This window comes from Histomonas meleagridis (genome assembly GCF_020186115.1).
Source record: "Histomonas meleagridis strain 2922-C6/04-10x chromosome Unknown contig_55, whole genome shotgun sequence".
Taxonomy (NCBI): Eukaryota; Parabasalia; order Tritrichomonadida; family Dientamoebidae; genus Histomonas; species Histomonas meleagridis.
In genome coordinates, this window is record NW_027150898.1 from 131,576 (window position 1) to 148,840 (window position 17,265).

At 27.1% G+C, this 17,265-nt stretch overlaps 5 protein-coding genes across 5 annotated transcripts; 4 read left to right on the top strand and 1 right to left on the bottom strand.

The window, feature by feature from the left end:
• Positions 1–2,248: 2,248 nt before the first annotated feature.
• Positions 2,249–2,833, bottom strand: GO595_007618 (small GTP-binding protein; the record flags this gene model as incomplete). The annotated part of the gene is made up of 1 exon (XM_067921101.1): positions 2,249–2,833. The coding sequence occupies one exon, from the start codon at positions 2,831–2,833 to the stop codon at positions 2,249–2,251; it is 585 nt and encodes a 194-aa protein (XP_067772181.1).
• Positions 2,834–2,951: 118 nt separating this feature from the next.
• On the top strand, positions 2,952–3,524 carry GO595_007619 (uncharacterized protein; the record flags this gene model as incomplete). Its single annotated transcript, XM_067921102.1, has 1 exon — positions 2,952–3,524. The coding sequence occupies one exon, from the start codon at positions 2,952–2,954 to the stop codon at positions 3,522–3,524; it is 573 nt and encodes a 190-aa protein (XP_067772182.1).
• An 11,209-nt stretch (positions 3,525–14,733) lies between these two features.
• Positions 14,734–15,372, top strand: GO595_007620 (ras-related protein Rab-14-like; the record flags this gene model as incomplete). The annotated part of the gene is made up of 1 exon (XM_067921104.1): positions 14,734–15,372. The coding sequence occupies one exon, from the start codon at positions 14,734–14,736 to the stop codon at positions 15,370–15,372; it is 639 nt and encodes a 212-aa protein (XP_067772183.1).
• Positions 15,373–15,475: 103 nt separating this feature from the next.
• GO595_007621 (60S ribosomal protein L24) lies at positions 15,476–15,820 on the top strand (the record flags this gene model as incomplete). The annotated part of the gene is made up of 1 exon (XM_067921105.1): positions 15,476–15,820. The coding sequence occupies one exon, from the start codon at positions 15,476–15,478 to the stop codon at positions 15,818–15,820; it is 345 nt and encodes a 114-aa protein (XP_067772184.1).
• Positions 15,821–16,366: 546 nt separating this feature from the next.
• Positions 16,367–16,957, top strand: GO595_007622 (small rab-related GTPase; the record flags this gene model as incomplete). Its single annotated transcript, XM_067921106.1, has 1 exon — positions 16,367–16,957. One exon carries the CDS (start codon positions 16,367–16,369, stop codon positions 16,955–16,957), a length of 591 nt encoding a protein of 196 aa, XP_067772185.1.
• Positions 16,958–17,265: the final 308 nt, after the last annotated feature.

A 17,265-nucleotide genomic window follows, 5' to 3' on the forward strand; every position in this document is an offset into this window, starting at 1 on the left:
TTACTTTTCTAGAATGTGTAATTTCTAAAAATCTAGAACATGAGGCTAAAATTAAAGGTCCTTTAGCTCTATATAAGATTGTTGAAGCTGGTGCACTTAATAATACATGAAGTAATTTAAGTACTGATAAAACAACTTTTCGTTCTTGTTCATTGTTTAATAATGAACATAAACTTGGAATTATTTCATCAGTATGTTTTGATACTTGTTCTGGATCTAATGGTGCTAATAAAGACATCGTTTTTATCATTCCTTTAAAAAATTTATAATAAGCTTTTATCTCTAAGAAATTCGAAAATTTCATATTCGATGTTTTATATTCTTTTAATACATTCAAGAAAATTTTAATTATTTCATTAGAATAAGCAGTAATCATATTTGAAGAGGATTTAATTACTTTTGGTAAAACTCGTACTATTCGACCTCTTTGTCGAATACTAGAAACATATCTTAATATAAAGAATGAATCAAGTAAAGCAGTTCGATTAATAGAAGATACAAATATTGGATTAATATCATAAACATTTTCTAAGATTTGAAATGATAATTTACGTATTGACATTGCATCATCATTTGCAACGATTTGTAAATATTTCATATATTCAGGTATACCTAAAAAAGAAGGATTATGATCTCTTAATATAATTAAAACGGATTTACGTACTGCTATACAATTATCAAATACAGCAATTCTAAAAAATAAACTTCGAATTTCTTCTTTTGGCACAGAATCATCTAAATATTGTACAATGTTAAATATACTATACGGAAGATGTATTCGTATTTGTTCATCTTTTGATAAACTTAAATCTTTTAATTCTTCAAATAATTCATTATGTCGATTTATAGAATAACGTGGTAATTTCGATATCATTTTTAAGACATGAATTGTAATTTTTTGATTTTCAAATTGTTTTAATAAATAATTTGTTAATTGTTCCCTAAATTCATCTGTAATATGTTTCTCAAATTTTGTTATTTCTAATATAAATCTACAATATCCTTTAGTCATATCGCATTTAAGTAAATTTATAACTAAATCTGAAATTAATGGGAAAACAATTTCATCATAAGTTTTAATAAAGTTAAAAAGCATATCAAAAGCACAATCAGGTTCAATATTATATAATATGACAATATAATTAACAATCATTTCAAGTTTGTCTTTAAAAAAATTAGGAATTGTCTTAATTAATAAAATTATTGACTTTGATATTTCTTTTGGAAATTCTGTTATAAGTGCGTTTGTATATGAAGATTCACCTTCAATTGGCTTAAATAAGATTTGTGCAATAGAATCTGTAAATTGTTTAGAATCAACTAAGGCTAATGATGTTATCGCAACATATGATATACTTCTTACAATTAATTTTCGATCTGGTGAAAGTTTAGGTATAAATTCCGAACAGAGTATGTCAAATCTTGATGTGAAAAAATCAGGTTTGCTTTGTATTAATGTGTTAAGTATCATTATTCCTGCATATTCATTAATAGGATCATCATATGTAAGAAGTTTTGATGATAAGTTGGTTGTAAATGAAAGATATTCTGATAGATCACTTCGACGATATCGAATCATGGCACGTGTAAACATGGAAATAGCATCAACAGTAGCTTTGATTATAGCTATTGATGAATGTGATATAATATTCCAAAGAATTGATTGAAATGAAGAATAAAATGTGACAACTTCACTTCCTGCATTAGCTGATAATACACTTAACATTCGAGATGCAGCATGGAGGCGAGCACGTCGGCCATAAGAGCGTGTCCATTTCACAAGTCGTTCGAATAAATGAGAAACATAACGTGATTGTTCTGAATTAGGATGATGAATTAATTCGCCTACACACCAACTTGTGAATTTGATACGCTCCATACTTGTTTGTGGAAGTAAGCGATCAAATATTTGTGTTAATTCAGAAAAATTATCATAACCAATTGAATTTAGCGCAACAATACCCATAGCTGATCTGATTGCGTCATCTGAATTTAAATCATATTTTGAAAGTTCTGTAAGTAAAGATATGTATGAATGTATATACTCGTTCAAACTAACATTACTCATTCGAACAACTTCAAGATAAAATTTTTCGTAATATAGTTCATAAGCTTCGACCATTTTCGTGAATGTCTTGGGAATTGGTAGGTTTTTTATATTCATGAAGTATTTTTGTATCTCATTTTAACGGTCACTCATAAGAAAACAAAGATCAAAAACGCTACAACATGTTTATGAAGAATGACACTAACAGTTGCATTTGCTTTCTGCAGGCTTCAGTTCTTGCCTTGGCTCTTTTGTCACTCGGTGCGTAAGTAGAATAGTTTTTGCTAAATCAGAAAAAAGTTCTTGAACTCCTTGACCAGTTTTTGCAGATGTTTCAAATGCCTTGTATCCTCTTTGGTTCGCATAATTTTTTGCATCCGTGAATTCAACTTCTTGTTCTTGAACCAAATCAGATTTATTTGCAACAATGAAAACTGTGGATTCATTTCCAGCAATGTCAGTAAATGATTTTATCCAATCTTCTAAGTGTTCAAATGTATTTTTGTTTGTGATGTCATAAACAGCAAGAGCTCCAAGTGCATTTCTAAAATATATTGGACCAAGTGATTTAAACTTCTCTTGTCCAGCTGTGTCCCATATTTGCACTTCAACCTTGTAACCATCAATTTCTTCATTAAAAATTTGATAATTTGCTCCAACTGTACTTTGTTCAGCAGGATCAAATTTATTATCAATAAGTTGACCTAAAAGGCATGTCTTTCCTACTGAAGTGTCTCCAATTAAAACAACACGACAATTAAAAGAATTATTTTTGTTCGCAATCATGATTGCGGCCCGATTTTATCCACTTTTTCAATACTTTATTTAGGTTTCATCTCTATTGGTGACCGTTTAATTTCAAAGAATAAGCTCATTTCTTCAAATGTTTTGGATTTTTGCTTTTATGTCTAGCTGTATTATCCAATGGGAAATCTTTGATACAGAACAGTCTCTTCTTGATGCTTGTTATCTTTGTAAAAAGATTGCTCGCTTATCTAAGGAAAATATACGTTCATTTCCACTCGAAGGTTCAGAGTGCGCAGAAGTACCAGAAGAAAATGTCTATTGTATGTTCATCGAAAATGTTACTAAAGCTGTTCAAAAAATATACAATAACACAGAAAATCCTCCAAAAAACCCATGTTCAGCTATTGGACCATGTGTTGAACGCACGTCACAGAAAAGGAACGGGACACATTGTTATCCATGTCGTATATTATCAGCACATTTAATGCCATTTTCACCAGAAGAACGCGAGTTATACCTAAGTAATATTTGCTCCTCTTCTCGTGTGACCTTTGCTGATTTTTGTTCACTCCTCGACGAAGGAAGAAAGTGGACATTTTTGAATGGAATCAAGAATGTAAAAAAGCCAAATGATGTGTGTGATTCTATAGGACTTTGTCACCCTTATGGCTATGAAAGTCCTCACAGAAAATTAGGAAATATAATATTCAAAAATCGGGATGAATTGTAAACATTATGTTTGAAATATTAATTCTTCATAAATAATTGTTTTTTATGTTGTTACTGAACATTTTTTAAAAGACAATGTTTCGAAACCAAAGCGTTACACCCATTAAATAAAAAAAGCATAACTATTCAGTTAAATAAAATTAACCTCTAATCATAAAAGAATGAATATATTCACCTTTATTTTTCTTGAAATGAAATATTTTAAAAAAAATCAACAAAAATAACCAAGAAAATCATATAAATATTACAGCGCCAGAAAGGTATAAATACCTATCAAAAAGCGGTAATAAAAACAAAATTTTTTCATATTATGGCAGCCAAAACACATTATCATCTCGAATTCTTTTCTTTTAATTCAATTAGCGAATTCTATGCATTCAAACCATATTAAATATTCTTAGCTTCAGACACAATAGCAGTCGATTGGTTAAAAAAAAATAAATGTCTTTAGTATTAATTCCCTTTTGTCCATGAAGTAATTTAACTATTTCTGTATGACCATTTCTAGATGCTAATATAAGTGCTGTACTAAATAATTTAAATAATTTCATTCCTAAAAAACAAATATATATTAATCAAAAAAACACAAAACCCCAGATGTTTCCCAGTAAGCATGAACAAATATTTCAAAGTTTTAAAACAAAATTCATTTTTTTAAAGTTTCTAATTTTAAAAATGAATTTAAAAAGAATTTAATAAAAGTTTTATCAATAATTTCAATGGTTTAATAAATTGCATTCACCATGATTTAAACGACGAACTTAAAAAATAAAAAATATTTTTATTTAAAAAAATGATGGAACAACAAATATCGTTTGCGTTTCGACGTTTTTAAGTGTTTCGTGTTGTAAATTAACAAAGCGTTGTTGTTTTAATGTGTTAATTTGTTCTTGTAGAATAGAAATTGTTTGCTCATTTGCATTAATTTTGGTTTTAAGTTCATTAGATTCAATTTCAAATGTTTTTTGGATGTTTTTGATTTCGATTTCTGATTTTTCTTTTAATGTGTTTAATTCGGTTTCTTTTTCTGTTATTCGAGATCTTATTTGTGATATTTCATTGTCTAATTCATTGGTGTTATATTGTTCAATTAAATTTTGTAAATATTTTTCTTGATTAATTTTCTCAGTTTTGATCAGTTCTTCAAGAGTAGAACAATCACTAACCCTTGGATCTAATTTAACCGATTTCATTTTCTCTTGAATAGTTTCTATCGCGGAATCTATAGCATGAAGACGTAAAGCTGCTTCTGTTGAGTTTTCGAACTTGTTTTGCAAAACCGAAATTTCCTTTGAAAATTGTGGAAGCTGTTTATCGTCAATTGAATTTTGAATGAATTCAATTTCTTTTTCTAAACGTTCTCTCTGAATTAAATTTTGTTTGTAATTAAATTCATTTCGTTGAAATTTTTTGATTAGATTTCGAATTTTGTCATTTAATGTTTCAATCCTTTTGTTTAATTTGGTAAGTAAAGAATCAATGTTTTTCATTTGTAACGTGAATTTTTTATATTTTATTTGATATGCTTGGTATTGCTCTTGAAAAAAAATAGGTGCATATTGAAGTAAATGCTTAATACTGGTTTCTTTTTCAAATTCATTTTTAGCATTAGAAAAATCCAAATTAAGTCGATTTTCTTGTTTCTTTAAATTTTGAATAATTGTTTCAAATTGTTGATTTTCTTCAATATGCTTTTGAAGAGATGCTTTAATTTCATTCAGCTCTTGTTTTAATTGTGCTATTTTTGAATTGAATTCCGATATTGTTTGTACATGAATAAATTCAGATTCATTTATTCTAGTCATTTGTTTGAAACATAATTTTCTCCATTTATCAACATCATAAGTAGTTTCATCTTCAAGTGTCCTCAGAATTTCATTCAGATGATATTCTAATTCCATTTACATTTGATATATACGTTTAAAATTTGTGAACGTTTCAATATTATGTTCTGTCACTTTTTTCAATTTTTGTCAATTTACGGTTGACCAAACTTGTTCATTTTCATCATTAATTCCATTTTCAACATTGCCCATGTCTGTTGGGAATGGTTTTACCGAAGCAATTTTTTCTGACAAAAAGTACTTGTGTAATGCTAAATTGCAAAAATAAAATGGCAGCCACAAAAAACATTGTGTCAAATGCAAATAAAATGTTAGAAAAAGACAGGTACACCAAATTCAGCAGTAAAAGGAAAAAAAATGAGAATGAACATATTTTAGGTTGTTAATAACATTTTGTAAATAAAATATAGTGTATAAAATCTTTTACCATCAATAAAGCAAGTCTGAGTACAATGTTTTAATATAGGCTTAATGATTTATAGTAAAGATTTGGTTCATAGCGACGTCGCAAAATCCATGGCCGTTACTTATACAACAACATTGCTACTAAGGATGGGTATCGATATAATAAACGGTTTTATCGACATCTATGCCGATAGCACTGATAAAAAAGTGACAATATGCATTCAATTTTGTGACATCACCATGGCCGTTATTGAAACTAACATTCTGTGGTTTATTCGAAAAAAATTTTCGATGCGATTCAGTTGGTTAAGATCTGCAAATGATCATGGTTGGATCCAACTATCGAAGCAAAAAAATGCCAATAAAAAATGTCAATAAAAAATCCCAAATATAATTGTGACAAATATATTTAAAACCAGATGCTTTCTCAGCACCAAAAAGAATTTGCATCATTTATTGAATGGCAAATCGAACAGAAAATATTTGATATTAATGGTAAATATATTTATCATGAAGATTTAACGTTTAATATTTTTTTTTTTTGGAATTTATATAAAATTAATGAAACAGCACTTCATTGGGCAACACGCAAAGGTCATTCTGAAGTTACAAAAGTTCTTCTTAAACAAAAAGGAATTGATATTAATGCTAAAGATATTCATTTGTTTTATTTAGAATTTATTTTAATAATTTGATATTTCAAAATAATATTTGAAAATTATTTAAATTATTTTATTCAGCACTTATATTAGCATCTGAAAATGGTTATATAGAAATAGTGAAATTACTTCTTGAACATGAAGGAATCGATATTAATGCTAAAAATATTTATTTGTTTTATTTTATGTTTATTTTAATCATTTGATATTTCACAAATAATAAAGGCAACTTTTTAAGACGATGAACTTTGGTCATCGTCTTAAAAAGTTGCCTTTATTATGTGTAATTCTCATCGACACTTTTTGATATGAAAAAATTAAAAAAAGTAATTTCGCTCACAATTTTCAATATTGTTTTTAAGTTTTTTTTATGAATCATATTTAAAATGTCATTGATGGAGCAATTACTTGCTGAAGCTGATACAATATCAGCCGCAAATGTTTCAGCAGGAACGAAAAGTACATATGATAGGCTGATTCATGCTTATGCCAAAGTGATGATAAATCTAATACACGAAGAACCATTTCCTATTACTCATAACAAAATGGTTGCATTTATTATATTTAAAAAGAATCAGAATATGAAATGTTGTACGTTACTAGCTTACATTAATAGTTTTACACATTATTTTCAACAAAATGACTTGGAAATATTAACACATTCATTAAAATTCAAAATATTTAAGAGTGGAATAAAAAGGTCACTATATTCAGGTTTTTGTCCAAATGCAAAGTTACCGTTTGATCCAAAATGGTTTTCGAAAATAATTGAAAAATTTCCACCAACAAATATTGATAATTTGAAGTTTATATTCTTGATATCGTTAATGTTTGCAGCATTTCTCAGAATAAGTGAAGCGCTAAACTCTAAAAAAAGCGATATTGTAATTGAAGGCGAAAACTTAATAAAACTAAACATACAGACTTCTAAAACAGATCAGTTCGGGAATAATACGTTTACATATATTAATGATAATAAGACAGATTATAGCCCATTCCGATTTATAAATCATTTGAACTTAATTTCTAGTAATGATCACATAGAATCTCGAACTCAATCCACACTCAGAGCTCATCTTCTTTATGTACTTAGGACTATTGGAGTTGAAAAATATCAAAATTATGGATTTCATAGTTCTCGTATAGGAGCAGCATATTATGCCTCACTAAAAAATGTTAATGATTGTATCATAAAAGCCCATGGAAGGTGGAAAAGTTCTGCATATACTCGATATGTTTCAGTAGACATGAGCAGAGCTGGTATGGAAATTTCAGAGGCACTTTCTATATAAACGATAAAATTATTGCAATTTTAAATTGAATTGAAAATTGTGAACGAAATTATTTTTTTAATTTTTTCATTTCAAAATATGGCTTGATGAGAATTCAAAATAATATTTGGAAATTATTTAAATTATTTTGGACAGCACTTATGATTGCATCTGAAAATGGTCATACAGAAATAGTTAAATTACTTCTTGAACAAGAGAATATTGATATCGATGTTAAAAATATTTCTTTGTTTTATTTAAAATATTTTTAAAAAATATGAAATTTCATATAAACATTTGGAATTACTTATAAACATATAAAACAGCGCTTATGATAGCATCAGAAAAGAAAAATGTAGAAATTATACGATTATTTGAAGACAAAATTCAACATCATAAAAGTGACGACTTAATAAAATGAAAAGATTCACAAGGATAAAAGAGGAAATATTTAAATATTGAAATAAACATTTCCTAAATTCAGTTTGTTTTCATATATTATAATTAACGCATTAAATTTGATAAATAGAATATTTTATATCATATTTCATTGTATGATTTTCATATAATTTGATGAAAATTTTTGTGAAAAAAATGATGAAAAATTCATAACAACAAAAAATTAATTATTATTCATAGTATTATTTACTCTTAAAGTTTAATGGAAGTCTATTGAGTACACCTTATTATTTTCAGTCCCATAATACAAAACATTTGTTCTTGAGTCGAAGTACATCGTTACGACTGCGTCCTGTAACTCGAAAGTCCTTAAAATCCTCAAACAAGGCAAACTTAACAATGTCAACTTGTTATTTAAGTCGGACACTGCCAACACGTAATCCTTATGCGCAATAATCATTTCGCCCCATTGTATTTTCGGACTTTGAATTTCCAATTCTCCAATTTTATTTAAGTCCATTCCATATGAAAATATTTTTAAAATTTTATTTTTAACAATTTCACAACATATCAATATACAAGGCGATGCACTAATTTTTAACATTAAAATATTATAATCTAATGAATAACTATATTGATAAGAAGAACCATTTAAGAAATTATATGATGAAATTTGTCTTGATTTATAACCACAAATTAATGCATTACTTACAATACCGATATCAAAATCAATAATCGTCGCTGGATGTGCACTAAATTGGAATTTCATTGTCGGTGTAAATAAAAATAAAATAAAATTAATTGTCGAAAAATTAATTTTAATTGGATATGGATTCTTAAAGATTTGATTTGGAATTGTACCAAAACTTTTACTAAATTGTTGATATAAATTTAACTTTTCTGAATCTTCTATTACTTGTTTAGTCATATTCGTAGGATATGTATAAGGATGAAATGTATTATTAGCTAAAATTGCTTCTTTCCCATTTTGTTTATATCCAAATATTAAATCAATCCATTTAGGTAAATTTAAACTTACATAATCACTTTCTAATGCTGTACGATGTTTCTCGATGAAATCATATGCATTTTTACTCCATGGTGGTAATATGACATCATTAATTTTACTTCTATCTGATTTGATTCCTAAATCAAAATTATCCGAATTAATAAAAAATCGTGGTGTACTATAAAATTCTGGAATTAATTCTCGATAATCAGTTAAATCTGGTGATGTAATAGATTCCCATAAATGAGGAATTGATGAAAAAATTCGACTTGATTTATCAAATTTATTATCTTGCATTTTAATATTAATACTTGCAAATGGTTCTAATCGTAATAAATAATATGATACAAAATATGAATTAGAATAATGTACTTTATATAAAAATTTGTTTTTTTTCATCCATTTCTGTGATTAATTCCTTTAAATGTTCTAATCGATCTTCATTTAATGCTCCAATAGGTTTACTTAAATCTCGATAAACATTCGGATCATTTAAATCAATAGTTTCACTCGTATAATCTTTTAATACCCATGGAAAAACTGGTTATTGTGTTAAATCATTAAAACTTCTTCCTGCAAATAAATTAATTATTATTAAATATTTATAATTCGAAATTTCTTCATTTACCCATTTTTCAGTAATTTTCTCTTGTTCTAATAATGATGAATTCGTTGTTTGTAAATATTTCAAATTAGGTAATTTTAATTTTATAAGTTTTTAATAACTGTTTCATAATATTTTGATTTGGAAATATTATTAAATAACTTTTTTGTGTAGTTAAAAAAAATCCTATACCACATGGAATATGATATTGATTTCTTTGTAAAATCATATATAAATCTTTAAGTTTAATTTCTATTAATCGATGTTTAATATTATTATTTATATTATCTGGCGTGAAAAAAAATTGATTCTTATTAAGATAAAATGTACCTTGAAATGAATTATTTAATCTAATATGTTGTGCTGGTGAAGCAAATGAATATGTATATGTATCTTCTTTAGAATCATCAATATTTATATCATTTTCACTATTATTATTATTATTATCTTCAATAGTTGTGGTTTCTGTTGAATTAGTTGTACCTAAATTTAGTTGTTTAAATGGTTGTAATCTTTGTAATGCTTCTGTTTTATCACGTGAATCACGTAATAATGGAATTTGATGTTGATCAAAATGTTTATTCGGTCGTAATATATTATGTCTCCAATCTAAATCTAATGTCGATGATAATTTCCAATGTTGTTCTTTATTAATATGAATATTTAATGAATAATTAATTTCTAATTCTTGTAATAAATCTTTATATATCTTTTGGATATATTCTTGATTATGTAAATTATATAAATGTTGTTGTTTAATGGTATATAATAAAATATTATTATATTTAGAAAAAATTGTTTTATTAAATATAATTTCATTATTAAATAAAATATTTATCGTAGTACATATTTTATTAAAGTTTTGCATCATTTGTGTTTGTAATGGAACTGTTAAAATAAATATCGATTGTAACCATTCACTTGATGTAATTCCATAAATTTCAAGAATAGGTTCTTCAATAACTTTTTGTTTAGGAAATCCATTGATTAAATCTAATATTAAAATTTCTATTTGTTTATATATTGATGAATTTTTACAACAAATAGGATATAAATACATTAATATTATTGACCGATTAGAATATCATAAATATTAATTAATAATAAATGTGATTTATATAATGGTAAAATTTGATTAATATTTCAATTTCGGATCGATTCTAAATATATTACCATTAAAAATGTTAAGGCTGAAAAAAAACATTTTTTCGTTTTTTATCATATTTAATATTTTTTTGTTCTGCATAAACACTATAATCAGCATTAAGATATTTAATTTTCTTTTTTTAAGCCAGCATTTTCTTTAATAATCCCTCGTAATCTATTTTCTTCTTCTTCATCAATTTTATTTATATCATCTGTTGATAATGCTGATTGATACTCTAATTATTATTCATAATTTTCTTTTAATAGTTCACTTCTTTTTTGCATTCTATCTATTGCTATTTATTTTCAAATTATTCTGATGTCTAACTTTAATCAATTGAGATAATCCTGTTTCACCAACACATCCTTACTTTGATATTTGTAATTCTTTCTTTTTATTATCTAATTCTAAATTTTTTAATTTTAATTCATTAATTTGTCTTAAAATATCATTCTGTTAGTCAGCAACTCGTTGGTTCTGTATATTCATTTCCATTTCATCAGTAGATGCCATAAAAATATCTCTGTTATTTTTGAGTTCATTTTAATCATATCGATTTTTTCAACCATTGAATTCTAGTCTTTTGTCTATATTGTTCTAATAATTTACGGGATTCTTCTTCTTCTTTAGCTGTCTTAATAGCTTGTTTTTTTCATGATTCTGTTTTTGAAATAAAACTTCATTTTTTGCTTGTGTAATCTGCTTTTCAAATTCATTTCATTGAGCATTAAGACTTTGTTCTTTTGTTCTGATATCATTCAATTCTTGTTGTTTGATTTCATTAGCATTTCTCATCCTATTATCATTATCCCAATTAACGTTATGAGAAGTAGCTACTGGTATAGGTGGAACAGTTCCTCTTAAACCAATTATTTCATTTCTAGCTGAATTAGGTTTATTTATAGTTCGTAAACTTATAAAATTAATCTTTTAATTGATTCTCTTTACACGAACTTTACGTAATGATCTTTTGATACGTGATTTAGGCATTTGATAATAAATAAAATAAAGGCATTTATAAATAGTTTTTGAATCTAATACAAGCTTACCAACCTCTTGGCTGTATAGTGAATCTTTTATAAGATTGGTTTTGATTATTTTGATTTTCGTTAATTCGATTTTTATTAGTATTATTATTTTTGTTATTATTTACATTATTATTATTTTCATTAATTTCATTTTCATTTATCATCATAACACTGTCATCGTCTTCTTCATAAATATCGAATCTGACTTTACTATATTTTCGTTTTAATTTCTTTTGTTTACTTTTTAATTTAGATATTTTATTTTCAAGTCTGAATAAATGTTCTATCAAAAATTGATCATTAGTAAAATTAGTTTTTATTATTATTAATTTCTTTACTTATTTCTTTATTATATAATTTCTTTGATACTATTCTTGAATAGCCATTCTTATTGAATACTACATCATAATACTAATTATCAATACCTTGTTTAGCATTATTTATAATAATATCTTTTTCTTCTTTGATAAAGTTTTTAATTGGTTTCTTCGCGATGACTGTATTATCATTATTAATATTTTTATTAGTCGTTTCATTATCATATTGATTTTCATTGTTATCAATAATTACGAGATCTACTTTCATCTCAGTCATTCAACTATCATAAAAAATAGTAATTAGTTTATAATAATGATTTTATTTTATTAAAAGCATCTTTAAATTGATAAGAACTAACTATATTTTGAATTCCTTCTTTATTTAGTATTGGTTTTGTATGTGTTTGATTTATTTTATTATAAATTTTTTAACCAGCTCTTATATTAGGTTGTGCTTTATCAGAGACTTCTTGGACTCTATCAACAACTCTATCTACTATTTGTTTTACTCGATATACTGCTCCTTTAATCTTATCTTTAAATTTGGGATCTGGCACCATATCAACTATTTGATTAATACCTCTACTTTATCTTTTTTTCCTCTATATGCATCTATAGCACCTGGTATTTTACTGATTATTTCACTCCCTTTTTTAACTAGTGGTGATATTTTACCATAAATTTTTCTACCTTTATCAATCACTTTTTCAACTAGACGACCTCCTCCTTGAACTAGCTTTCGAAAACCTCCAAATGTCTATCCTAAACCCATTTTAATAGTAATAAAACTATGGATAATGAATATAATGATATTATAGATGAAACACATTTTTAATCTTATTCCCATGTAGAACGTCATATTAAGAAAGCTATACCTAATGCAAGTAATAAGAAAATAAAAGAAGTTAGAAACGTCGTGTAATAGATAAATTTATTAATAAGAAGACTTTGAAAAAATATTATATAAAGATCTTTTCTAACAGTCCTAATACTTGGTTTCATGATTTGTATGATAATACGAAAGGAAGAGATCCTCGATACTAGCATATATTTATTGGAACTAACAATAGATACGATGTTGCATATCCTTTAAAAATAAGACTGCTAAAGAAATCATTGTTTTTATTAAAGCAATTTATTAATAAATATCATCCTATTAAATTGGTGATACTATTAACTAGATATAAGTATTAATCAAAATACTATAGATTTTACAACTCATGGTGATCATTATTTCAAAGTTGATGATAGTAGTAATTATGATATAGGTGATATAATATTATATGATGGTAGTATTTTAAATGATGATACTGTATTAACAACAGAAATAAACAGCATGATTATTGGAAAAATAACTGCGCTATAATAGATAATACTACAATAGATGTTTTCCGAAAATAAAACAATATACTTAATTATAATAAGAGAATTAACAAATATACTGTATTATATAAAATTCCTGTTAAAAAATATTATAAAGATATCATTTCAGCAAGTTATTTACGTGGAAATATTCCTCAAATTATAAGTAATTCAGATAGAGAATATTTTAAAAATAAGAAACCGATTATGTAAATAACCTTGATGATTTTATATTAATCATAGTGATTTTTAATAAGTTAATTGTTACGGTGATTTATGTTATTTTAATAATGATTTTAGATCTTGCAAGATTGCAAGATGAAATTAGGGTTTTTGATCAAAATGGTCGTTTTGAGACTTTTTTGAGCTTCTATTTTTTACACGATTAATTGTGTGAAAATTAAATAATAGCTTCGCATATGCGAAGCGCGTGGGGGGCACCCCCATATGGGGGAGAATATACCTGTGTGTGTGTTGTTTATATAACACCTAAACGAATGAAGAAATTCATTAATACCTATAAAGATTGATTTGTGAATCGTTTGTTTGTTGATGATTAGTTGTTAGTAATCAGTTGTTAATAATTGATTGTTTATAGTTTACTTTATTATAATGACTTCTTTATCATGACTTATTTATCATATTTCTTTTTTATAATGACTTCTGCAAGTGCACCATATTCCTTTAATATCTTAAAGATTTGAATCACCAACATCATTAACACCAATGATTTTATAGATTCTATAAGTTAAAAATATATAGTTATTCTTGGATAAAATTTTCTCACCAAATTTTTTAGACCATAAAACCGTTTAATACTATTTAAAAATCCAAAAAATTAAAAAAATGGATGTGTGGGGGATCGAACCCCAGGCCTCTACAATGCAAATGTAGCGCTCTACCACTGAGCTACACACCCAGACATCAACAAAAATTATAATTTATATATATATTTTATGATACGAAGTAAAGAATGTAATTACATTCTAATTCAACTGCTATAAAGACAAAATATAATTTATAATGATAAAGTTTTATTTTTTAAAAATTCTAATAGTGTTGGTTCATACATATCCACAAATCTGATCAATTGAAAATATTTCCACAACATGAACGATAGGAAATTGTATTGAATAATTCAATATGTCTGTTTGAATCAATTTTAATGTCTGGAGAAGAGACGGAATCCCTTTGTTTCAAATTTGTTCTTGTTGGTGACTCAGCTGTTGGAAAGACATCTATGTGCAAAATGTTTTGCGAGAAAAGCTTTGATGACAATCAACCACAAACGATTGGCCTTGATTTTGGTGTGAGAAACATTGATATTGAGTCCACAAAAATCAAACTTCAAATATGGGACACAGCTGGGCAAGAAAAGTTTCGCTCAATTACTAGAGCTTACTTTAGAGGCTCAACTGCAGTTTTTTTGGTATTTGATGTTACAAATCGAGAATCATTTTCACATCTTGGATTTTGGACGGACGATGCAATGCTTCTTTCCCCATCAAACTCAATTAAAGTGTTGGTGGGAAACAAAACAGATTTAGTTTCACAACGCGCTGTTTCCACGGCAGAGGCCTCGGATTTTGCACAACAAAATGGACTTACATACTTTGAAACGTCTGCTCTTTCTGGAGAGAGGATAGACGATACTTTTATTGAAACGGCGCATGCTGTATATAAGAAATATTTAGATGGAAAAGTTAATATCGAAACACGGTACGCAGATAAAGAAAACAAAGATTCGTTTATTGATATCACCGAACAAAATGATAATGGTGGAACTGGGTTCTGTTCTTGCTAAGCCGAATAAGTAAATCAAAACATATTTTTTACATCACATTTCGTTAAATGTTCAAACGAAACACAAAAAGTGGCTATCGGTTTTTGGCCGCTCTTTTCCAAAAATGTCTCACAGAACTGAGATTGATGGCTTCTCAGGTCATCAAATACATCCAGGACACGGTATTATTTATATCCGTGAAGATAAGCATATGATGGCTTTTGAATCACGAAAAACATTCCGCATGTGGCAACGAAAGAGAAATCCAAGAAAGATCAGTTGGACTGAGCATTATAGATTTGACCACAAAAAATCTAACACAGATCAAGTTGAAAAGAAGGGACGTGTACAAAGATCAAAGAAAGTTTCACGCGGATATGCTGGTGTTTCGGTTGACGCAAATGCCAAAATTGCTACCACAGTTGTAAAGAGGCGTGTTGCACAGGCCAAGAAAGGAGGTAAAAAGTAGATAAATAAATCTGAAAGAATAACTTATAGTTTGTTCATCTCACTTACATAGAGTTTAATGATGAAGGGTCTTGTTGCATTTTTCGGAGTTTCATCAATTTTAATTGTGCGTATATATAATATTTTTGTATTATTACAAAATTTATTTTTGCTTTTTCAAGCTAGCGCCTTTTCTCTGATAAGCTTGTTAATGTTTTTTAAAAAACAGGAGGGATCCTTAAATTGAATAATTATAAGTGATTCTTTAACTCCGACACCTTTAAATATTTAATATGTCTTTTCATGGATTTTATATCAGTTTTACACTTGAGAATTATTTCTTTTTTAGTTGAAACTTCTTGATTATTATTTTAACCAACATCTTGCATAGATAAAGATTTGTAAATCGGTTATTTTTGATTTCAATGTAACTTCGGTGGCTAATTGAATTGAAACGGATCAAATCTGGATCAGTTATACCGGAATAAGCCGGTTTATTCTATGAGTTTTATCAAACTATTCAAAAAGTTTGTGTTTACTTTCAACACTTTTTTTCAGACTTCGGAAAATGAGCGAGAACCCAATCACATTCAAGTTTATCATCGTTGGAAATTCTGCGGTTGGGAAATCGTGCCTTCTTCTTCGCTTTGATGAAGGACGATTCCAACCTATTCACGACGTTACAGTTGGTGTTACATTTTCAATCAAAATGATTAAAATTGGTGGTCAAAGCATTAAAGTTCAAGTTTGGGACACGGCAGGTCAAGAAATCTTCAGATCTATTACAAGAAGTTATTATCGTGATAGTGCTTGTGCAATAATTGTTTACGATATCACAGATGCTACTTCTTTTAATAAAGTTGAAGAATGGATTCGTGATGTACGCAATTTAGCACCGCCAGATTGTTTAATAGTACTTTTTGGAAATAAATTAGATCTTGCTTCCCAAAGAGCAGTTCCAACTTCTCAAGGTCAAGAGTTGGCTGACAGAAATGGAATCATGTTCTTCGAGACTTCTGCTCTTACTGGCGAAAATGTTGAAAATGCATTTAATGAATGCATAAATACCGTATACTCAAACAACAAAACGGCGAATAACCCAGACGAATCAAAAGTTCCACTAGATCAACAAGGTAAACCTGGGAATACTTGCTGCTAAGCAAATCTACGAATAGTACTATCATAACAATTCTTTGATAAACATTTATTTTGGAAGTGTGTTTGGTTTATTCTATGTGTTAACATATTTTTAAGGTATTTGAAAATGAAAATTTTCAATAATTTTTTTAAACAATTCCTTTTGAGTCAATTGCTTATAAAAGTTTTTTGTCTTTTGTTTTGCAATTTATACCTGGTGCATTAGTTGTAATTACTGACGTATATTTCTTTAATGAGAAAAACGAAAAAAAATGTTGATAGTCAAAAAGTCACTTTTTTTACACCGGAAATAATCAACCAAATTTTTTC